The 25032-nt window shown below is 42.2% G+C and overlaps 1 protein-coding gene across 3 annotated transcripts in view; it reads right to left on the bottom strand.

Moving 5' to 3' along the window:
* Positions 1-23356, bottom strand: part of WDR35 (WD repeat domain 35) — a 70201-nt gene extending 46845 nt beyond the window's left edge. For 2 of the 3 annotated variants that reach the window (XM_090031739.1, XM_090031750.1), the window contains exons 1-10: positions 23261-23356; positions 22966-23083; positions 20406-20477; positions 19747-19839; positions 18302-18430; positions 15919-16052; positions 11823-11988; positions 11243-11388; positions 5474-5599; positions 854-1039 (exon numbers count right to left, since the gene is read on the bottom strand). In XM_090031739.1, coding sequence (XP_089887865.1) covers positions 854-1039; positions 5474-5599; positions 11243-11388; positions 11823-11988; positions 15919-16052; positions 18302-18430; positions 19747-19839; positions 20406-20477; positions 22966-23083; positions 23261-23284 — 1194 coding nt within the window. In that variant the 5' untranslated portion in view covers positions 23285-23356. The other variant, XM_090031744.1, reaches the window with a different exon arrangement.
* Between the last annotated feature and the right edge of the window lie 1676 nt (positions 23357-25032).

The raw sequence follows: 25032 nt of genomic DNA, 5'->3' as shown, positions 1-25032 counted from the left end.
TGGTGCAACAGCAACACTCGAGACACAGACCTATCTATAAGTGGGGAAGAAACTGGAAGAAGATAAATCACATTTGACATTCTAATTTTAAGGGACTAGGAAAAACAATAAAGTTTCTTCACCTCTCAATAGAGCTACACAGATTTAAAAAGTGCAGTTCAGGAAAATCTCAGTTAATTATAATTATACTTCCACTTAGCTGAATGCTTCTAGCTATTTCTCATAAAGGCACATCTTCAGCACACAGCACAACACACCACCACTGTACAATCAGCTGACACACTAAAAGTATTCTTTTACCGTTGCACCAACTGACTCCGTCTCATGCTCCTCCTTTGTAAGCAACATAAAAATGATATAAAAAATAACTGAATTAATTCAGATATGAAAATAGTAACAAATAATATAAATCTGGTACCTTCATCTTATTTCTCTAGAGCAATTGTTTATAAAGGTCACCACAAGAAAGAGCATGCAATACAATCACAATTTATTTTTTATAATTTCATTTTCTACTCTTCTTTATGTTTTAATATTTAATTAATATTTTTAATATTTTGTCTACTGTTTATGTAGCAAAAGACAAGAGGACTCTTTCTTATACAGCCATTAGTTGTATTTGTAAGGAGAAACAAAATAAAATTTGGTAATTAACTGCTTCTCCGTCTTTTGCTTCATTTTCTTCTGTGTTCCGAGTAGGGAGGATATTAAGTGAATGGTAATATTAATAGTGATGGAGGTGCCTATTGCCAGTCTCTCTCTTCTAAGTTAGGCCACATCTTGAATTTTAAAAGGGATGTTTTCAGCAATAAATTGAGAGTAAAATAAAGTGAGAGTAAGATAAAGACTTTACCTGAGGTTGGCTTTCATCAGCTTTAGTTGCCAAAATGCAGAAGTCTCCACAAGTAGTTATGGAAATCAGACTCCTGACATATTTCACGTACTTCTCGTTATTTTTCGTATCCCAAAAAACTATACAATACTCTGGACGATCAGGTCGAGTATATGCATAAACAACTGTATTGGAGCAGTAACCCCACTGCCGAGACAGATAATAGTGTTAAATTCTATCAGAAACTATTCAGCTCTATTTAACATTGTGAATCATTGGCAATATCACTATCACAATCATCATGAGTGATAATGTGACTGAGTAAAACATTATAGAAATTATAAAAATGAACGTTATGTACATGGAGATCCATTTTTTGGTAGAAATGGTTAACAGATTAGAAAATCACCACAGCCCAAGTCACTGAGAAATCCTTCTAAGCACTGCAAAATCTCTGAAAGCGTAGCCATAATGTAAGATTTGTATACTAAGTGAAATAACTCTTGATAACAATTCAAGATTATTTTAATGATGGTAGAAACTTCCACTATATTCCTATAAGACCTCCCATAGCACTGCTTCTACTACAGATCAACTGCTTGTCACATTAGTTCACAGTCTTGCTGCTAATACTTAAGAAAAAAGATATTGGAACTGGGAGGTTTAGACTGGTAATGTTGTACAAAGCTTTTCATCTCTAGGTGATCCAACCCAGGTCAATAACGACTCTCAGTCATTACCATCTGACTGCGTTTCAGTGACTCATCTGAACAGCCACTTCCCACTAGGCATTTTGGTATATCCTTCTGATTTAAATAACTAAGTGATAAAAAACAATATAATCTGTTCTATATTAAAGGAAATGATGTAGCTTTGAAGCTAGGAATCTTTACCACTACAATTTAATATATTTGCAAGACTACATTTGCCACATAAGATCAGAAAATCATCATAACAAAATGAGCAAATATTGATGTCTTTATAAAAGTATACCTTTTCCATAAACACTTTGAAACTTGCAAGAGACAGAAACACAACTTAAAAAGTTTCTAAAATTCAGCCTTCAAAAAATCCCTTCTTCATTTGAAGTCTCTAAGCCTTGCCAAGTCTGGAAACCCACATATTCTGGGATGTAACTTGAAAATGTTTTTTTCAGCGTTTCATAGATATCAATGGTAGTTTCAAGAAAAAGTAGCAGGCATATAGCCCAATCTTTACAAAACTCTCACAGTAAACATTACGTAGCACTTCCCGTTAGGTTGTTTAGAATTATTTTCTATCTTTTCCAAAATGAATTACCAGAGCCACATCCAGTAAATTTGCAACAAACAATTGAGGGTCTTTTCCTAGCACAGATTTTTGTTTTACTCACACTTTGCTTTTTACAACAAAGTAAAACTATGTCTTTATTTACCATTGCAATAAGTTTTCTGAGACCTTTTCTTATGCCATTTAATTCATTTAGCTTCTATTTAGCTTTATTTTTATTTCAATAGCAATTAACAAAACACTAAATAGTCCGTATGAACTAGCCATCTCAAATTTATTATTTCAATCATCCTCAGATTGTTAATGTTACTTTAAGACTGAACAGTACGGAATATTTAGATCACAATTTTTTTCTGTATGCTGAAAGCATACATGTATAATCATATGACATAACAAATAAGGAGCACTGAACTAACTTCCAAGCCAGAAGCCTATTTTTAAGACTTAGACCCTGCCCTATCCAAAAGGCTCTAGTACCACTTCAGTTTTGCATCATCTTATAAATGATGATGAAGTAATACAGGAAGTCATATACAGAGTACACAAAGTTTATATGTACTTTTTTAACTGTATGAAAATCCAAATGTCAGTATACTATTTAAGTATCTCATTCTCAATTATGTGCTGCTTGATTTTACACAGTAAACCAAATGTACCGTAACTTCACTAAGGCAAATCTTTACACATCATCCAAGACACTCACAAAAGAGATTTATCCTATTTGCCACAAGTGCGAGAAGCGGACTCAGACTTCAGAAAGTTTAGGGCATTTGAAACATGCCAGACAGAGCTTTAGTCTATATAGAAGCTACTAGGTACAGCTAAGACTGGCACCATACTACAATTTTATTTGTGATTTTATAACCAGTTCCAGGTAAAAGTTCAGACTGTGTTCAAGCAGTAGCATTTTTACCATTAAACTAAGTTTATGTTCTTTGCTCAACAATTTTTAATCAATTATTCTGAGAAAACGTATGCAGATCTCTCACTCTGTCTCAGTAGAAATGAGAGTACCAAAGGAAATGCATCAGAAACATGTAGAATGATGTTCTCTGGAATGTCCTACTGCAGAGAGAGATGGGAGGCAGGAAAATTATAGATTTATAGATGGCTGGGTTGGAAGGCACCTTAGCAGATCATTGAGCCCGACCCCCTGCCCTGGGCAGGAAAAAGCACTGGGGTCAGACAACCCCAGCCATGTGTATACGTCTAGCCCCCTCCAGGGTAGGGGACAGCACCACCTCCCTTGGAAGCCCATTCCAGATTCTGGCAACCATTCCCATAAAGAAGTTCCTCCTAATATCTAACCTAAATCTGCTCTCTGTCAGTTTGTGGCCACTGTTCCTACTTACTCCAAGAAGTGCCCTGGTAGACAGAGCATCTCCTATTCCTTGCTGCTCCCTCTCCTCCCGCCTCCCCCACCCTCTGAATTTGTAGGCAGCCACATGATTACCTTCTGTAATTAAACTGGGTACATAAGGACAGATGCCCCATCTAGATTTAAAAAAATCCCCAAAAACAAATTAAAAAACCCCAGCTTTTAAAAAAAGACTAGCCTGGGTTACCTAAGGTCTGACAAGGGGAAATACTCTTAATTATTATAGTTACTAATAAGAGTTTTACCACATGGCAGAGAGACACAAACCATTGTTTGAATAAGCCAGCCCAGTAACCGGTCACAAGCTTTCAAAATTATAACAGGAAAACAGATAACATCAGTTTAAGCCAGATTTAAAACTGTGCCAATATGAACATTAAGGATGACTTTTACATACCAGTTTGCATCTTTCTCTACTAATTCAGGTTGTCTTTCTGCAGACTAACAGAGGCCACACTATGCTGGCTCAGACCCATAATCCATTCTGTGCAGCTTCAAAAGTGGTACCAAGGGTGGAAATGGTAGTGTAAATAAGGCTTGGGCAACTATCAGAGTGTCAATTAGCCCTGTCAGAGGCTAATTATCTAGCAATGAAACACTGGATGACTGCCTAACCAACAGTTTACACTGCTGATCCATCAAGTGGAAAACCACGTCCAATATTTCAGTGTAAATAGAGGTTAAACATAAAAAAAAAAACCCAGAAGCTTGGATTTTTTTTCATAAAGTGACAGCTTAAGCTTCAACTCCCTTTGGAAATTTCCTGCCTCCCATTAGCAAGCACTGACTGAAGTATCAATTACAACATCAGTAGATTCCAGATTAGTGAACCGGAAAAATTAACTTGTACAGAAACCAAATTACTGCATTTTAAGACATTTACATAATGACTAGGGGGAGAATTCTTTTTCAGCTAGGGGATGACTAAATGTAGCTTAGCGACCAACTGAGTTACCCAACTAAAGCACAGAAGATTCTGCTACTTTCTCCAGGTGGGCAAATGTTTACACTCAATATCATATGGTACAAGTACACCATAAAAGGAATATAGGCACATCGCCAGAGGTGATCTTCTTTCTATAATACAGGCATTTACACACCCACGGTAGGTAACAAAATCACTCCTACATTTTGGTCAGATAACTCAGAGTTAGTCAGTGAACAGAAATCTGCCCTTAGTTCAGTCAGCACTTTTTTGTAATGAACTGGGTTTTAATCAGAAAATACTGATTTTCTGACATCAAAACTTTTATTGGAAACATGACAAATTTAACAAGAACTGTTTCTGGAATTTCTGGTGAGAGAAGGAAACAGTGCCATCTTACCAGAATAGCCTGGTGATTAGGACCCACAGCAGGTGAGTAACAACCAGAAAGCTTTAGGCTATTCTTGAAGTGGCGGGGGTCTCAATCTCTCCAGCTTAGGCTGTTATTTTGTACAGTGGCCAGCGAGAGAGATGCTGTAGCTTAGTATTTTGGTCATGCAGGGAGGTAGCTGCCCCAGGTTCAAAACCCTGCTCCAATAAATATTTAATCATTTACACCAGGTGGAATAGCTTCAAGAAGAATGAAAAATCTAATACAGTAATTTTGGTACTTATGTAGGACATAATAGACCTTAATTCTCACAGGACAGAAGAATAACTTCCTGCCCAGATCCTGTAATGGTTAGGAAAAAGTGCTAGTAGAAACAATAACATAATTTTTTGGCATTTTTTTCTTCCATTTCACATCTGCTCAGTTTAGAAAGCAAACCTTTTCAGGCAGTATACCAAATTCAATCTAATACCTAAAAATTAAGCTGTGTCTTTTTGCTTTCAACAAAATCAAATACATCAACACTCAACTGTTTTATTAGTGATACACAGAAGAGACCTCAGCTAGCTCTATTAGACAAACTGTAATAAAAATTATTTTACACCATTTTTACAGTACTATTTTTCAGCTAATAATCATATTTACTTCCAGCGACTCAGGTACTACATCACTACCTACCTTGTAATCTGGCCGAATGTTTGCAAAATATATGTAAGAATCAACAGCTAATCCAATCTTCAATCCGCCTCCTTCCCAGGACAGGGCTGACACCAGTTTGCCAGGAACCTTCAGTGTACGCAAATGCTAAAATATAGATGTATATTTTAATATATATTATCCAGTAAGAAGAACTAAAAAATCATGACGGACAAATTCTTAGACAGATGAAATTAAATACCATTGAAGTTACTCCACCAGAATAACAATGAACACAGAATTTAGCTCTTGTGCTCTTCAACAAACTAAAAATTAATTTAATTTACATTATCATAGTGTTCTTTTGTTTTCACTGAACTGTTTTGTTTGGTCAGAGAGAAACTACACACGTTTGCAATGGATGACTTGTACATAACTCAAATTCACAAAAATATACAGGAAAACATCAATGAAAGCAAAAATGTTTTTTCCTTCAATCCTTACGTACCTATTATTTAAACCACTTTTTAAATAAAATTAAACTTCCCATTAGTAACAACGGTAACCTTTGATATTTCTCAAGAGTTAGGATTAGCCTAATAGTCCATTATCATAGTAAAACAGGTAATTAAGGTCCTTTTGAACACAACTGCTAGAACAAACATGCCCATGGAGTAGGATGGCTGTATTTTTAGAATACACCCATCCTATGCCATGGGCATATGTAAAATCAGTTTTGGAAATGAGCTGATCATGCATACCCAAGAGCAAGCTCCACTGACATAACAAGTAAATCCTTCCTGAACCTATTCTCTTCCTCCTCTTTTCTACTATTCCCTCTACATAAGCCTAAACAAAAAAAAAAAGTTCAGTTATGACTTAACTAATACAGGGAACAACTATATCATTCAGATGACAACAGATAGCAAAATACTTCCCACTTTGTGGCAGTGTATGGAGATTACAATCAGTGAACTATGCAAAGTGGAAATTCATAAAATGCCATTTTCATATCTAGATATTTTTCTAGAGACTATGACTGCAATCCTGGAGGCACATATGCAGGTAAAAAGCCTTAGATATTGAAATAGTTCTGTGGAATTACTCATATGTATAAAACTACTCCTGCAACTAAGTTTTAAATGATCAGGGCCTTAAGTTTTCTTTGATCATGAAAAGAAGACTTCTTGCTTAACAGAATGCCAGTGAATGCCAGTTGGTCTAATAAAACATATCAGATTCACCCAAGGAACCCTGTCTGCCTATGTCCTTAGACCAACATGGCTACAACCTACACCCTAGTGAATTTTATCTTAATTTAAATTTCATGTCTCAGCCTACCTTCATTATGAGACAATAACTTTGTGTCTGAGTTAAATGCAGGTGTATATTTTATTATTTTATATGACTCAGTATCTTATTAAGAGAATAGCAAAATGGTTAGTTGGACTAATCTGAAGCCAGGCAGAAAAAATAGAGCAAGGTGACACCTTTATTTCTAATGGTGTGAATTTCTGTGAAATATCTACCACCAGAATAATGGCCTGAGAGCCAGACCAGACATGTATTCCAGTCTCCTGGCTTGAAAGCCTCACAGATGAGCTCTTGCTTGGCTCACCCCTACCCTTAACAGTGCCCACTGATTGGCAGCCTGCCCTCTGCCCTGCCTGTGAAGGAGCAGGCTGTCATAGACACCCCCAGGAGGGTTCTCACCACAGGAAAATGCCCTGCCTCCTTCCCCCAATTTCACTAATCAGCTGGCTGGCAAGACAGGGGGGGCCTCTCCTGTAGGAACTCTCCTGGTTCCTGCCACACTCCATGCTCCCCTCCAAGTCTACCAAGAAGAGTTTGAGGGGCAAAGAGGGGAGGGCATTTTCCACAGGGAAAAGCTCCCAGAGCCTTACTGCACTGCAGCTGCCTCTGGACCCTGCAACCCCTCCAGGTTGACCCAGAAGAGTGCGAAGGAGCCATTCTCCCTGGAGGCAACCCTCCTGAGGCTATGGGATGGGTCCCACCACAGGAGAATGGCCCCCAATCATGGGACATGGGGGGAATTCTATGGCAGGGTCCCCAGCAGGGCCCCCTCCTGGGCAAGGGAGGGATGGAGAGAAAGCCTCCTCAACATCTGAGAAAAGCATACAGCCATTCAAGTCAGCGTAGGAGGGGGGAGATCTTCCTTGTAGCAATTAATCTAAGTTTCTTGGGAAAGAGTCACTTCTCTGCAAGAAATCCCATGAACAGCTCTATCCTCTTTCTGTGCTGGGAGAAAGGTTTTCTCCTGGTATGAACCTAAGACCAAGGACAGGTGTTAGAGACTAACTGGTTCAGAAGGCCACAAGCTTTCATAGGCAATAACCTATTCAGCATGTTTATCAAGATGCTGAATTAGGCTGTTGCCTATGAAAACTCGTGCCTTTCTGAACCAAGCAGTCTCCAAGCCAGTGGTTCTCAGCTTTTTTAGATTCAGGAAATTGCTCCATAACTTTTCTGAATTTGGCAACACCCGTTAAGAACAACCATTGCACTGTTTCAGCTTTACCATTATCAATCGAGACACAGCGCCACCGATATGTTTCCTGTGTTTCTTCATCGCTCCCAAGTGAAACTACCCCAAAACAAATGCATGCAGGAAGGAGTATGAGGGGATTAGACTGGGAAGGGATGCAGCAGGTGTTCCTGCCAGCACTAAACCTATCAGATAAGAAACCCATGCACCTACCGCTGCTGCTTTCTGATCTGGTACTGCATGAGATGCAAGGGAAGCACTCTGAAGATACCCCCAGTTGAGAACCACTGCTCAAGGTGTCGTCCTGGTCTACCTTCTGCCACTGAATAGCTAATGAGGCATCTACGTGCATGATTAATCTTGGACTTAAGTTATACACAACAAAGAAGCCATCATCTGAAAATCTCAGCCAATATCTGTGAGTATCAAAATTAGTATAATGCCATTCCCCTTAGATCTCAAAATTAAGTTTACTTGTGAATATTTCTACACACTGGATGCAGAACCTGGAATGCCTGGGGCAGTCACTTACATTATAATACTAGTAGGCAGGGGCATGAGTCAAATTGTGTCCAAGATTCTGACAATAAATACTGAAGGATACAGAATTTCCCCATAAATCAGGATCTTACTTTTTTCAGAACAAAACGTGCAACTCAATGTTCTTTCCTTACCATAACTGCTGGGGCTGGCCTGACACCTCTTCATTCTTAGGAACCAAGACTTCCTCTTACACTCACTATTGTTTTACATAATGTTGTGGATGGCCAAATATCACATTGGCTAATTTATTTATTTCTGATACTAGCTAACGGCCCGCAAGACTGATGGGGGCTGGGATGGAGTGCCGCCACCTAACGCCCCATGCTGCTGCTGTTCTGCCTGTTGTAGGGAGCAGGGTGGGGGAGCCAAGGCAGCGCTGCTGGCTTCAGCTCCCCCACCCCCTTTCCGGTCTTTGGCACGGCCTCAGAATCATGGCAGCGCTCCCCCAGGCTTGGAGCACACTGATTGGCCATTTCCTTCAGCCAATCAGAATACAAATAAAACATTACGGCCACACAGACGGCCGTAAGCTTTTATTATATTAGAATAATGCAAAAGTAGCACCATAAAAATGAACTATAAGAACACTGACTCTCAGATGGTAGATTCTGCAACAGCCTATAAACCAAACGAGGGCCCCTGCAGGACACGATGGGCAACTTAGTCATCACGCCAGATGACAAAGCTAACATATTTAACAATTTCTTTGCCTCTGTCTTCCTAAGTAGGGACCAGTTCAGCCACCTCCCTGCTGGGCCCCTCTCGGGCCCCGGGAGAGACACGCCTGGGCCAGGGGTTAGCGAGGAGTTAATTAGGGTACTTCTGGAGAGGCTGGACGTGTTCAAGTCCACTGGTCTGGACGATCTTCACCCTAGGGTTCTACAGGAACTGGCCGAGGTCATTGCGGGACCCCTGGCGCGGCTCTATGAGCACTCGTGGTGCTCTGGTGAGGTGCCGGAGGACTGAAAGAGGGCCAATGTGGTCCCTATCTTCAAAAAGGGAAAAAAAGAGGACCCGGGAAATTACAGGCCAGTTAGTCTTACCTCAATCCCGGGTAAGCTCTTTGAAAAAATCATCCTGGCACACATCCAGGAGGGCCTTGCGGGGGAATTCATGCTCAGGGGCAACCAACATGGGTTCATCAGTGGCAGGTCTTGTCAGACCAACCTGGTGGCCTTTTACGATCAGGTCACCAAATCATTAGACGCAGGGGTTGCTGTGGATGTAGTCTTTCTGGACTTCCGGAAGGCTTTCGACACTGTCTCTCACCCTGTCCTCATCAAAAAGCTGGGAGACTGTGGTGTCGATGCCCACACGGTCAAATGGGTCGCCAACTGGTTGGAGGGCCGCACCCAGAGGGTGGTAGTGGATGGGTTCTTCTCGACGTGGAAGGACGTGGGCAGTGGGGTTCCGCAGGGCTCGGTCCTCGGGCCCGCACTGTTCAACATCTTCATCAGTGACTTGGATGAGGGGGTAGAAAGCACCCTGTTCAAGTTTGCTGATGACACTAAGATGTGGGGGGATGTGGGTGCACTAGAAGGGTGCAATAGGCTACAAGCTGACCTTGACAGGTTGCAACGGTGGGCGGATGAGAATAGGATGCGGTTTAACACTGATAAGTGCAAGGTGTTGCACATGGGGAGGAAGAACCGGCACCACACTTACAGGTTGGGGAACTCCCCTCTTGCCAGCACGGAGACGGAAAAGGATCTTGGAGTCGTCATTGACTCCACGATGAACATGGGCCGGCAGTGTGGGGAGGCAGTCAAGAAGGCCAATCGTACCCTGTCATGCATCCACAGATGCATCTCGAGCAGGTCCAGGGAGGTGATCCTCCCCCTCTATGCGGCACTGGTCAGGCCGCAGCTGGAGTACTGTGTCCAGTTCTGGGCGCCACACTTCAAAAGGGACGTGGACGATATGGAAAGAGTTCAGAGGAGGGCCACTCGTATGATCAGGGGTCAGCAGGGCAGGCCTTATGAGGAGAGGCTACGGGACCTGAACCTGTTTAGCCTCCACAAGAGAAGGTTAAGGGGGGACCTTGTGGCCTGCTACAAACTGGTCAGGGGGGATCAGCAGGTATTGGGGGAGTCCCTGTTCCCCCGTGCGCTGCCAGGAGTGACCAGGAATAACGGTCACAAGCTGGCGGAGGGTAAGTTTAGATTAGATATTAGGAGGCGCTACTTCACAGTCAGGGCGGCTAGGGCCTGGAACCGGCTTCCAGGGGAAGTGGTGCAGGCTCCTAGCCTGGGGATTTTTAAAAGGAAGTTAGATGAGCACCTTGCCGGGGTCATCTGACCCCGGTGCTCTTTCCTGCCAAGGCAGGGGGTCGGACTAGATGATCTACCTAGGTCCCTTCCGACTCTAGCTACTATGAAACTATGAGGTCAGGTGCAAAAGGCTTTCACAAAACATGGTCTCCTTGAGATGTATGAGGATAAGAAAAGATTTACAATGCATCTTTGAAAGGTTTCTCGGAAAAATAATGGGCAGGTGTCATTTCCCAAGCTTCAATGAATTTCACCCAAACAATGTATGTTTCACAGTGAACCTTCCAAAGCACAATACTGTGCAATCAATAAAAATATAAATATTAAAAATAAATTTATAAAAATATAAATATATTCTTCTAAATATATATAACTCACATATTCAAAGTACAGAACACTATGAAAATTCTAATCATAATTACAGCAATCACTAGACAAGCAAAATAACCACCTTAATTTGAGTTTTTTAGACAAGTTGCAACGTATTTTTACCTCACCAAATGGAGTGTAGAACTGAACAATATTGATATCTTTCTCTTGGGTAGTTGTTTTTTGGGAGCCTGCCACAGCCAACACACTTCCACAATGATTCCACTGGATACAAACCACATTCATACCAGTGTCAATCAAAACAGGGTCTATTTTTTAGAAATAAGAAGTTGAGTATTAGCAATATTAGGTCAGGAATGGCTCAACGATCAGTTTCCAAGACTTTAGCAAAAACAGCACTAGTTCATGTTTTAAATACACCTAATCCTATGTAATTTCAGATGTTATCAGAGGTGCTGAAATAAAGTTGTTTCTGTACACCAAGCAGCTTACATACAAGCAAGAAACTCCATTCCATCCCCCTCTATAAAGGTGCTGTGGCTCTCCATGTCCTCTATTCCCCTTCTCAATTCCCAGGTTTCACCAAAATCACTTGGCTCCCACCCATTCTAGGAAACTCTCTCTGAAATTCTGGAATTGACTGAATGCAGCAGCCAAAAGTAAACATGTTACAAACATAGAAATACTTTTCAGTTGGGTGTTAGACCTTGCCTGCATGAGATAAAAAGTAAGGTGTACTCACTTGGGTCATTCTCATGTCTCATTATCTGGCATCTTCCATTGTCAAAACAAATAGCAAGGCAAGGGCAATCCGGCTCAATGTACCCTTCTGCACCATGGTACCAGTGTATTCCAGCAATACTAAATGCTCCAGTTACATTCACCAAGCAATTCAGTTTCATTTTCATCTAGACAAAAAAAAACTTTAATCGTTATCTATCATATATTTAATCAAAATGGTTCTAATTGCAATGCACATTTATACCATAACCTTATAAAAGATTAGAGTTGCGTAGGAAATGTTTTTCCTACCCAAATGATTTTTCTTCCACCCAAGAAAAAAAATGATGAGATTTGAAAAAATGTTCCCAATCAAAATAGACAGTTAAAATTTTGAAAATTTTCACAAAGTATTATGCCAATAAAATTAAGTTCAGGTCAATCAAAACATTTTGCATTTACTCTGAATTAGCTCAATTACTAAAAAAAGGCATTTAAAAATGTTAAAAGCATTTAAATCTAATGTTATAATGATAGGTTTTCTGGTTTGGGATTTTTTTTTTTAACTAGCTCTTGTTTACCAACAATTTCAGGACATATAAATTAAGGGAATATAATTTCCTGTCTACCAATCTTTTTAAACTAATCTTAAAATGGCTTCTTCTCTTAACTGATACATTCTATTAATTTAGGCAATTCTCTGTCCATCTAGGGAGCCAATTTAAAAGATTTCACTTTACATTGTCATTGCCAAAATATGTAATACTACACAGAGTTATTCTTGTATTCCAGCTAACTGGAACTTCAACATAAATGACAAATACAACACATGACTAACGCTGACATGGTGACCTAGGATTCTCGCCCCAGCATGGCCTACTGATCCGGGACTCTCATTGCATCCACCTAAAATTATTGTAGCATAGTGAGATTCACTTTAATGCATGCAGCATTGCTGCTTTATCTCTGTGTGTAGCCAATAAAGCTTTGCTTGACCTTTTAAATCAGACAGGTGTGTCATGGTACAGTCCATATAACCTCCCTGGCCCACTCAAATACTTGCGGGACATTAAGTTCTACACCAACCATTAGAAATATAAAATAATATTAAAGCCATTTATCTTTATTCAAGGACCAGCTACAGAGATTTTCCTTTAAACATCTAAGATCTTTAGTTCACTGTCTCCCTGCCAAAAAATGTGATAGGAAACCGTTGGTTTATGCCAGGAGTGTCAAACATTCACCCCATGGACCAGATCCAGTCTGTGGAGCCCTATGAGCCAACCTGTGGGCCTTGGACTGACCATGTACATTAAGGCAGATTGGTGCATGGACTAGACCCAGCAACATGGGTACTGCAAGTGGCACAGGGGGTCAGTCCAGGGCAGAAGCTGCATACAGCACCCATGCCAGACCAGCCCTGTGTAGGGTCTCCAGGAGCAGTCTAGTAGGGCACTGCATGCAGCCCACAACCCATGCCAATCCCCTGTGCCACGTACAGTGCTCACAGCCAGTCCAACCCCACACGCTGGATGCAAAAAACACACTGGCCCTACTCAAGGCTCACTCTGCATGTGGTGCATAGGGCCAGCACTGGGCACATGCTGCATGCGGTTCTCCACCAGCCCAGCCCTGTGTGTTGGCTCCAATGAGCAAGGGCAGTCTGGGATTTGATCTGGACCAGCCCTGGAGCCAGCACACAGGGCCGGTGCGGTAGGGCGCACCAAGCAGTGAGTACCCCATGCACAGTGACCCCCTAGAGCAGGACAAGAATGTGCTGCTTGCAACACGCAGGGCTGAACCACCCTACACACTACATACAGCACCCACCAGACCAAAATTGGGCAGGGTGAATTTGATCCCCCATATGGCAGGGCACTGAAGGTGCCTGCCACTTTAAGGGCCTGGAGCTGGCAGCTGCCAGGTGCTTGATGAGGGCAGCCATTTTGAATCTGGGGCTGCCCTTATAAACAGGGCAGTTCTGCTGCTGGAGGCCAGGCAACAACACTGCCTGGCTGGAGGGCTGCTGGTATTATTTGGAGGTAAGGGAGGTGCTATAGGGGATGGTCAGGAGGCGCCTGGTCCTGGGTAAGCCCTAAAACTGCACCCTGCCAGGAGTGGGTGGCCTGCTGGGGCTCTCAGTGGCATGGGAGCCAGGCCAGTTACCACCCTGGTGAAAGGTAGGTTGGGGTGCCTTAACCCCTAGCCCCCACCACTGGGTGGGTTACCCCTTGTTTGAGGGTCTGGAAGGTAGACCCCATAGAGAAAGGCTGAGGCCACAGACTCACACCTGTCTGAACTTCCCCAGACTGGTCCATGCTGGGGCCAGGACTGGAAGGGTCAGGGGCCCACCATGAGGAATGCCCAAGAGCTGAGGGCCTGGGGATCCTACTGGCCTGGAGGTGGGCCAGGGCTAGCGAGCCAAAGGTTGTGGGGGAACTGCACCCGAAGGGGAAGCGGTTCAAGGAGCTATGCTGCCTAGTATGAAGGTGGAAGAGGCTGCCTGAAGAGAGGAATCCAGGCGGGGTTCAATTAGTAGGATTCTGCCATCAGCAAGGCTTGGGCTGCAGAGCAGGGGAGGAATGGAGCTGCAGATAGTGCCCCCTGGCATTGGGACAGGAAATAGGCAGCCTCCTGCTTAATTACATCTTTAAATAATTAACAACAAGGCGTGGTGGGTTAGAATGTGGGAGGTTAGCCCAGGAACAGGTGGGTGGGCTGCAGTGAGATCAGCCCCGGAGCAGGCCCCCTGTTACAGCCCACTTACCCAATATTATTGCACAACATATATTGTATTGGTGAAATTCATGCAATTTTTACCTAGCACGTGCATGAACAATTTTCAGGACGTGTGTAGTTTTTTTTTTGTTTTTTTTACATAATTAATTGCAAACCAAAGAATGCACTGATGCTATATTTACTTAGCTGCCCAGAATGATAAAACAGGTACTATGGGCAGTTATAAACATACCTTTTTCAGATTCAGCAGGTCAGAGCAGACTCGATTAATCAAGTCTGCCCCACACACAAGCTGATGCACACTGCACCACATCACGTACAGTTGTATAAGTGGCAAAATGAGCGTCAGTACACAGAAAATGGTGGTGGTGCGCTTTTGAACTAAAACACCCTTAAGATGCCACCACCACTTTATACAACTGCATGTGCCGTAGCACCAGGCACTTTTAAAAGTGCCTGGCACTGCAACACCAGCATATGTACAAATGCCTATATGCCTAAATGTTTTCTGAATACCACACTCTCTCATGCTGCTAGAACTAGCAGGTAGACATTTTAATTTTAGTGCACATTAAATGCAAGAAATATGGTAAAAGCAGTTTCTGCTGCTTACCAGACAAAAACTGAAAGTAAAATCTGCACAGCCTTAGTCATGGGGATCAGAACAAGGAACAGGCTTGGCTCCCTAGCTGCTGTTACTCAGTTACTTGCTACAAGAAAAGATCTTTCTGTCTTTCAACCACAAGGTTCATCTTTTATTCTGGGGTGCATTGTATATATATAAGAAAATATGGTATTTACATTAGCAAACTTGCTATATGTACATGTACATACGTGTGTGTATGTGTGTGTGTGTGTGTGTGTGTGGAGATGGAGATAGAGATGCATACATTTATATAAACATATGTAATATATGTACTATTACATATATTATATACAGCAAAAGCTTTGTTATTCGGCACCCGTAGAGAATGGGGGGGTGCCGGATAACCAAATATGCTGATTACCCGAGAGGCCTGAAAAGGAATCTTTGCCTTTTTGGGCCGCCACCCCTCCCACTCTGTCAGTGTGCTGGGGAACAAGGAGGGGGCTCGGCAGTGCAGGCTGCTTTGCCCCAGGCCATGGGGACCTGGTGAAACCAGAAGCGCCACAGTAGGCACTTCCAGTTTTGCTTTTGCCGTGTTGACCAGCATGCCAATTAATAGAGCATGCCAGTTTGTAAGGTGCCGGATAACGTATTTTTTGCTGTATTATATATATTGTGTATATTTACATTTTATATAATATATATAAAATTTTCTTTGAAAGTTAGGAAAACTAACTTTTACATTTAAAAATAATAGTTAACACAGACTCAAAGCATATAGCTCTGAACTTACTATAAAATTTCCCTGATTGTCATAAATGTGAATTTCTCCATTTGCCATTCCAAAGAGTAAAACTTTGCTATCAGAGGACCATGCTACGTGGCTCAGCTGTGTACCTTTCAAATCTTTCCCCCAGATACGATTACCTGTAACAGAAAGTCCATTCTATTTAAGAGAATTGGTAACTGGGTATATGTTACTTACGTGAAGGAAATATATCAACTAGTAATAAAATTAACATTTAAAAATTACAAACGAAAAGAGCTATTAGTCATATGTATAAAGACAAGAACAATTACTACAAACTATTCGATATGAGATACCTTACTTATGTAAAATTTGTGGAACATAAATTTAAATCTCAAGAATACAAGCATTATGATGCACCAAATGTAGAGAGCTGTATCTCTGGTGTTAATACAATTTTTTTGTTCTTTTAAGCAGTAAGTGACATGGATGTCAAGCTCTTAGTTTAATTATTTTTGATTATGCGTTCATTCTTCTTTCAGTGTATCACTATTCAGGCACCGAACGCACATATATGCAAAACCACCTAGAATGCTGGCTTAATTATCAGCAGGGAACCTGGAGGTTTTTTGTTTGTTTTGTTTTTTTTCCTTTTAAATCCCAAATTCTCATTTTTTTTTTTTTAAAAAAAAAAAAAAAAACCCAAAATCTGTGTTTTTCTGTGATTAGTGGAGTTTCATTTCAAAGATATACATATGAGCTGAACACAAGGTTTTTATAAATATATTTACAATGTTAAAGCGATATGGGAGCCTGCCAATGCCTCAATTACTATAATAAATTCTAAATGCCAATGAAGTTGGGGGGTTTTTTGTCATAGAAAGTCAGAGCTCCCCCTGCTCCCTTTGCTCACCAGGACGGAGGTCCAGCTGCGGCTGTCCAACTACTGCACTGGAGGTGCCAAGCAGCCCTGATATGCCAGTGCCCTTCACTCCCAACCCTACCAGTGCCCCTCTCCTAAACCATAGCCCCCTGGCCTCCCCAGCCCTGGCAGTGCTCCTCACTCTTAACCCAGAGCCCCTTGGTCCTGCTGGTGTCCCTCATTCCTGACCCACAGCCCTCACCCCCAACTGCCCAGTATGTGAGGAAAGGGCTATGTGTGTGGGGAAGGGGTTGGGTGTGTGAGAGGGGGCACATGGGCACAAGTGATGTGTTGGGGTGCAGGGGGAAGGCATATGCCCCTCCCCCCTCCACCACACACAGATTTCTGTCCCCACAGTAGGGCACGGAGCTACAGCCAGGCTGAACCAGCTCTGGGCAGTAGGCGCCTCCAGAGCCCAATGGGCAGGACTTGGTGCAGGAGGGAGTGCCATGATGACATGGCCAAGTTGAAATGCAGTAGCGCAAAGTTGTAACCCCTTCTGCTACCAAGTGAGCAGAGGGCACCTCACCTTAGCAGCCATGGAGATGCAGTACTCTGTCCCACGCCAGGACCCCCGCCTGCTGGGCTGCAGAGGCAGCTTCTGCCTAGAGCTAGTCCAGCCTGGTTGCAGCCCCACACCCCACAGTGGGCACAGAAATCTGGGGGGGTCTTGTCCATCTGCATTCCAACTCATACTTCAAACAACAGACTTATTTTTATTATTGATTATTTCTTCATACCAACATGTTGCCTGTGCAGCCTGCACCCCTTACCCCCATATTTACTTGGAGAAAGCTGCTCTCCACTACCCTGCCTGGCTGCCATATGCATGTGTGTGCATGCATATGCACATGGTGCCCTCTGTCCCCAGCCCCAAGCAGCCCTTTTCAGGCTTGAACTCTGCCAGCCTGCACAGGGAAACCTGTAGCTTCCTGGGTTTCTCTCCTTTAAAGGAGAAAATCTGTGTTTTGCCATGGCAAACAGAAAACCCAGAAAAACAAAGTACAAAGACCATGCTATTTTTACACATTCATCTTTTTCCACAATTTAGCAAAGGATTCAAATTACAATCAAGGACTGTAAGCAATGGCAAAATTAATCTTTAAAATGACCTTTACAATTCAAACTATGCATGTGCAAAAAAAATGGTGACGTAAAAAATACTGGATTAAAAAATAAAATATGCAAAAGTGGACAACTTAAGTGAAGGAGGTTATCAAATTTTAAAGAGAACTGTCACCACTAAATTAAGAAGGAGCAACTAGTATTTCTACACAAAAGTAATCTTTATAGCCAAAAAATGACTCATCTTTGAAAACAAGAATTTACAATATATATTCCGTGGAACCATCACTTCAGCTATATTTTTAGTACTAGATAAGCAGGTACTTAATTCAGTTAGTGTATCTTATTTTTGTTTTAAGCATGTTTTCTAAGGAAAATTACCAGGTGAGAGCTAACCAAATATCCACAATACTACATTAGTTAATACAGCAGTTACCTTACCATCAACTGAACCAACAATCACAGCCCCATCTTCATATACAATACAGATCTTTTGTCCATCCGCATTCCAACTCATACTTCGAACAACAGACTTATTTCTATTATTGATCATTTCTTCGTACCAAGCACCTGTTATCGGAAAATGAAATTCAATTGTACCTTTCATCTTAAAATCCTTTAAGTGAAGACAGTATAAACTCAGATGTGTTGATTATTAAATCTCAAATGTGAAAAAAAATCTACAGACTGCACAACGATATTCACAAATGCTACTAACCTCCTGACATGTTAAAAACACAAAAAGAAGAAAGATTACAAAGACTCAGAGAGAAATCAAATGAAAAGGAAATAAAATTAGTGTTGCATCATATGAAATATGCATTCAGCAAAAAGAAATAAAGCTTCTAAGTAATTAAGCAGAAAGAGACCTGACATGACACCAGACAGCAAATCAGATGTGGCATTCCAACGTAATAAGGCCGCAAAAAAAATACTAAATTAGCACCGGGCTTTGCATAAAATAGAAAAGGTGTCATTACAGTTTCCCTTTTGTAAAAGTTTGATGAAACCATCTTAAGAAATACTGAGGGGGGATTTTAGTTCTGGGAAGGCATCAATGTGGACTACAATAGTGCTGAGGTGCTCAAACAAAATTGTATCTGAGAAAGTGCAGAAGCCAAGTTGTTAGCCCAGGGATCCCTGCAATCCAAAATGAAACCACTTAATAAATTTAGGTGTCTACCAAGTTTTGTGGCTGCTGAGGCAGCATTATTTGGAATTTCTATTTTGCAAGTAAATCCTCAAGTGTTCCATTTAGATACTTATGGAACTAATTTGGATCTACCCCTAAATGATGGCATGGTTCTTTTCTAGTACTAACTTATGTAATAAGGTCATCATGACCCTAGGCAAAGTGAAGTAATCCACTTGATCTGGCACAGGAAGAATAGTGAACTGAAAGTCTCTCTCTCCCTCTCCTGATTCATTTTGGCAGGCCCACTTGTGATAATTGCTCAGCTCCTTCAACTGAGTTTAAATTCACTGAAATGTTTTGAAAAGGTCCAAAAAAAAATGCAAAAGGTATTTATATGATACACTTGCTATACTAGCATACTGAATTTGTGATATAATTTCTAAGATAAACTTATTCAAAACTTTCTTGCTCTAAACAAAATGACTACACCAAAACTTTTACCAATATGGCTTTTTTGCCTGCATTAACTGCCATAGCATACCTAATTATTCAATATTAATATTCAACATTGAGCCTAAATCAGTAAGTTCCGACCCTCTGCATAGTTACAGCCCTTCTTCTTCTCAGGAAATAAAATAGTAAGTATGTACAACTGACCACTGAGCAAAGCTAATAAGGTTTCAGTTCAATGTGGTTTACACATCACATGTTTGAACTACCTTAAATTACCCAGGCTTATCCCATATGGTACCTTTATACAGCATCCAAACAATGATGAGGCCATTTTGATCACTGGTGGTTAGTTTCTGATACTGTTCATTCCAGGTCACCACCTGCACAGAACCTAGAAAATTGTATAAAATTCACATTTTATACAACTCCCAAAATAATACTGAAAATAAAGATTACAAGATCCTTTTTTAATAATTTGTCAACATTTCCTAGAAACTCCAGCAATTCACTCTGTTATCATTTTCAGCCACTCCCTTTTTTGTGACTAGGAAAAAAATATTCTTCTTCAGACAAGCAAAGTTTGTTTGGTAATATCTTTATTGAACTAACTGTAAATTCCCCTCCCTGTTAGGGTTTTTGCCCAGCTAAAATGTCAGGACTTTCACAGCTTTATGCATATGCCTAGATGACCCTATTTTTCTGTCCTCCTGCCCAGCCAGAGCACAGCCCCAATGAAAACTGCATAAGCGCCAAAAACTGAATTTGGCTCACAGACCAAAACCACAAAACATTCAATGATTTTATATCTAGGTATGCAATATAAATAAGCCCTGTTATATAAAAGAAAATCGTCTTACTAGTTTCACAATAGAATATCAGCAGCTTACACTGTTTCTCGAAGCATTAGATGTCCTAGTTTTCAAACCAGGATGATAGCGCAACACAACTGACTCTTACCACTGTGACCTTCCAAGGTCTGATTCATAGAAAGATTGCTAGGAGCTGCAAGACCCTTTAGTTTTGCTTCATCTAAAAAAAAAAATTAAATTAAAATATAAGAATTATAAAAAATTATATGAATTGTTCGTTAAATACAGCAATTTGTTGTTTGGTCTCAAAACAGATTTAAGACTTAAATCACATGATTAATCCCACTGGTTTTAATAAGACTGCTTATACCTGAAAGTTTGGAAATAAGTGACCCTTTAAAGAAACATACACACATTCTGTATCTATTGATTGTTGTTTGTTTGCTATTCTGCATCCCTCCCAAGCTCTGATGCTCAAGATCCAGAAGACCCCTTAGAAACCACTGCCATCTCTCCCTTTGCTCAATTTCAGCATGTTCAAAAAAAAAAAAAAAGACGTACTTTACTATCCTAAAATTTATTTAAGTTGTAAAATGCACATAATTTGCTCTTTAAGTGTATGTGTAATAAAGCACACACTAATTAGCAACATGAAATTGACAAACAGTATCAAGATACCAAGGAAAAAATTCAGAAACTAACTGAAAATGAGTCTATACTATGGAGCTAAAGTGAGGAAAATACTCCATAAAAGAATGGCATGTAGAAGGTAGTTCTATTTTTCACAAAATGAAATTTCCCACTGGTAACTAAAGCAAAGTTTAGGGAAACACATAAGTGACAAAACCTCCTATTACAGGATGAGATGCTACAGATGGGGGGAAAAGGATGAACTCCATTATTAATTATAATCAGTAGGCCAGTGATACCACAACAGAACTCCCACAGACATCAACAAGAAGTTTACACAAAGATCCAGGACAGACTATGGCTCTTGTTTGTTAAGGATATTTGTTATACTATAGCAGTGTCAAAAATTAATGTCTTCAGCATCACTCATAAAGTAATCTGACATTTAAGAGCACTGTTACATCTGACATTGCTACTCTTTCTTACCCATCTCCCTTTTCTTTGTTTCTCACATTCTACAATGACTTCCACATACATGCTTGCCTAATCTTTATTCTTTATGGCTAGTTCAGATATAAACAACAGTGGACTGGTCTGGAGTCAGTATTCATTCGTCTCAAAAAAGAACCTGGATTGGGGTCAAATTTATTAAACCAGCTGATAGTTCATTTTAAAATGAATTTACTTTTCAGATGATTATGCATTAAGCATCATCACATACACAGAACTGCACTGCTACAGAACATGAATAGAGACAAAAGGGATACATTTCACAAGTACCCAAATTATTAAGGAGCACAATGTATTTGGTTGGTATCTAATAAAAGTGAATAAACTTCAGATGAATTCCCAGGTTGTTTCAGGTATCCAGATTGCAGCCGTTTTGGTCTAGAGGCAAAAGGAATCAGGACTCGGGGTAAAGGTGATATCCTTTATAAAACCAACTAGATTTCCAAGTTGTTTCAGAGAATTCACTGAGAGTTGATCCAAATGAACACTGACTGCTACTCCGCATTGCTATTTAAATATTACCTTACCTTGGAGACAGAAGATAATGTGTAAACAACATACTGACTGCCAGTGGGACTTCTGCTCCCACACCACTTGGAACTGACAAATCCCACCCACAGTTTATGCCCTAAGATCTACATCAGGGTTGTCCAACTACCAGCCCATGAACCGCATGCAGCCAAGGGGCCAGCATGTAGTCTGTGGGCCTCTGCAGCTACCTCTCCTGCTGATGCATGGCACAGGAAAGCTGGGGGCAAAAGTACCAGCAGGGCAGCCCACACAGTTGGGGACAGGAGGCTGCAGAGCAGCTGGTGAGAGGGAGGGCATGTGACAGTGACTGCCTAGGAAGCAGAGAAGGGGGCTGGGGTAGGGAGCTGAACAGCCTTGGTCTAGATCAGCATTTCTCAACCTCAAAAGCAGATCACAAGAATAGATGAAAGGGCCATGAACATTAAAACAAACTTAAAAAATGGATTATCTTTTAAAGCACAAAAACGTAGGACACTGTGGCTTTCCCCTGTAGGCTGGAAGAGTCCCAGCCTGGAAGGGGCTGCTTGGGACCCCCTCCCCCACATACCGCAGGGGCAGCAGTGAGGGGCACTGGGTCAGGAACAGTCATCGATGTTTACAGATGGGTCCTGGGACAAAAAAGGTTGAGAACCACTGGCCTAGCCCAGGATTCCCACAGAGCAGAAAGCCGCAGAGCCTTCCTCAGCCCGACGAAGGGTTTTTAAATTATTTTTTTTCCAACCGTTTACGTTGGTGTAATAAAAGATACCAGATTCACCCAAAGAACCTTGTCTGCCTGTGTCCTGAGACCAACACGGCTGCAACCGACACCCCATAGCACCGAGCAGAAATAAATTCATTCTGTTTGTCTCTAAATGCGATGTTGATCGGCAACGGCCTGAATTAATTACACGGTCAACACGACATCTTTTCGCTCGGCCGATCCAACTGCGTGCGTACAAACAGCCAGAGCTGCACTGCAGCAGCTCCTGCTCCCCAGCCCCTGCCCTTCCAGCGTCAGCAGACGCCGGGTTTTCGGAAAGAAAAGCCTCCCGTACCCGCCTGCGCTTCGAGTTCTAAAACTTTCAGCAGCCCTTCTTCTCCGCCACAGGCTATGAAGCCTTGGTCCTTGTTCCAGGAGATGCATCGCAGCCGAATGTTCCCGGGAATCGCGATCTGGAAAAGAAATCCACGGGGGGCTTTACAACCACTTTTATTTTTTGAAAACGCCTCCACCCTATAAACCACGCGTGCTCCGTGTTTTGGCCCCCCGCCGGGATGCTAACACGGGGGACAGGGGGCCGCGCCCAAACTCACACGGGCCCGACTCGGCCCCGAGCCCCCACCCCTCACCTTCTTGCTCAGGTAGATGAACATGGCACCGCCGCCTCCTTGGCAACCAAGTTGCCCCGGCAACCGCCGCCCGCTGCCGGAAGCACGTACCACCACTTCCGGGGCGTGGCCCGAGTTCTGGCCCCCATTGGGGAAGAGCGCAGGGGGGCTTGCTGCCGTGCGCGCGTCGTCCCTCTTACGTCACCACGTTCCAGCCTCCCTGGACTCGGGGTCGGGGTCCGTTGGTCAGGGGGGGATCGCCTTCCCCGCCCCGGGCATGAGCCCCGGAGTAAATAAGTGCCGGCTCTGGCCCCTGGCCTAGTTTGAGTGGCTGTAATACAAGATACTGGATTGACCTCCAAGCCCTGGTCTGCCATTTGGTCTAATTCAAGATATGGGGTTGACCCCCCCCTCCCCAAAACCCTGGTCTGTCATGTGGTCTAATACAGGACACTGGTTTGACCGCCAAACCCTGGTCTGCCAGTTGGTCTATTAAGGATCATCTCTGAACCAAGAGTTCAAGATTTCTGCATTTCTCGAGTGAGCGCCAGCCCAACCCAAGGACTAGTGCTTCACACAGGGGCCAGAGGTTTTCTCAGAGCCGTTTCTTCTCTTGGAGTCGCGGTGTGGCTGAGGTCAGGTGCACTAGGCTTGCCAGGGAACCGCTTCTTCCTTGTGTTCAGATGCTTGTCTGCCTCCCTCCCAGCCCCGCAGCGGGTTCAAAAGGTCTCACCCCCCCAAAAAAGCTTTGCCTCTTGCATAATTGCTGAACTATCACTGCTTTGGGGTCACTCTTAACACTACCATTCATTACCCCTGAAATGGCAGTTAAACCTGTTACCTACCTTCCTGAGTTCATTAGGATCCATGCCACAGATCAATAAAATTGCTGAGGATGGACTCAATTTTCTTCGTGACACTATCCCCCCACCTTCTGCTACAGGGGACACATCTACACATGCATTCATGTGCTTTTCCTAATGCACATTAAATTTAGTACCTCTAATATGAGCTACTAAATAAATGCACATTAGACTGCACTAATGTGCAGTAGCATAAGCACACACTTTTTAGGTGTCAATGCACTATCCTACATATTAGCAAGGTTTTTTATGCACCATTTTAATGCGCAGTAGAATAGACTACTGTGCATTAGCCACATGTGTAGATGTTCCCGGATATTTTTAAGCCTTCCTCAGAGGCATTGGGTGTTGGCTACAGCCAAGGCTGGGGAGTTTGACTGGGGTGTGCCAATGCTTTTGCAGGGACCACAGCCAGAGGTTCCTAGGTAGAGAGTGTTGCCTGTTGGACCCATCACCAGATTTGGGATCTGGCAGGTATTTCACCCCATGGTCAGATTGGTATGCAGAGTGAGGGTTTTGCCTTCCTTTGTGGCAGGGAGCCTGGCCCTCTACCCAGGCCCTCTTGAGCATATGACATTTCATAGAAGCAGGATGTTAGCAGCCATGATTCCTCTGCTTGACCTGTGGCAGGTTAGGGTCTTATGTTTGTGTTGTGCCAGGGTTCAGGGTAGATTTATGTAGAGTTTAGTTTATAGGCTGGTTTGGATTGGGAAGATCCTACCTCAGGCAGGGGGTTGGACTAGATGACTTCTGAAGGTCCCTTCCAGCCCTACGTCTCTATGATTACATCTTTTGATTCCCACCCCCGCCCCATCTGCTTTATTTATAATTTAACTGTAGATTCTGGTTTGTACGTATTAAGTACTCTTGGTTCATAAAACACTCTCTAAATTTTATAAAAGAAAATGCTCCCAACGTTTACTGTGCTGT

The sequence above is a fragment of the Crocodylus siamensis genome, chromosome 1 (assembly GCF_052110815.1).
Source record: "Crocodylus siamensis isolate JL-2025a chromosome 1, ASM5211081v1, whole genome shotgun sequence".
In the NCBI taxonomy this organism is placed as follows: Eukaryota; Metazoa; Chordata; order Crocodylia; family Crocodylidae; genus Crocodylus; species Crocodylus siamensis.
Note: the sequence above shows the minus strand (reverse complement) of the source record. Positions and strands in the feature narration are given on the sequence as shown.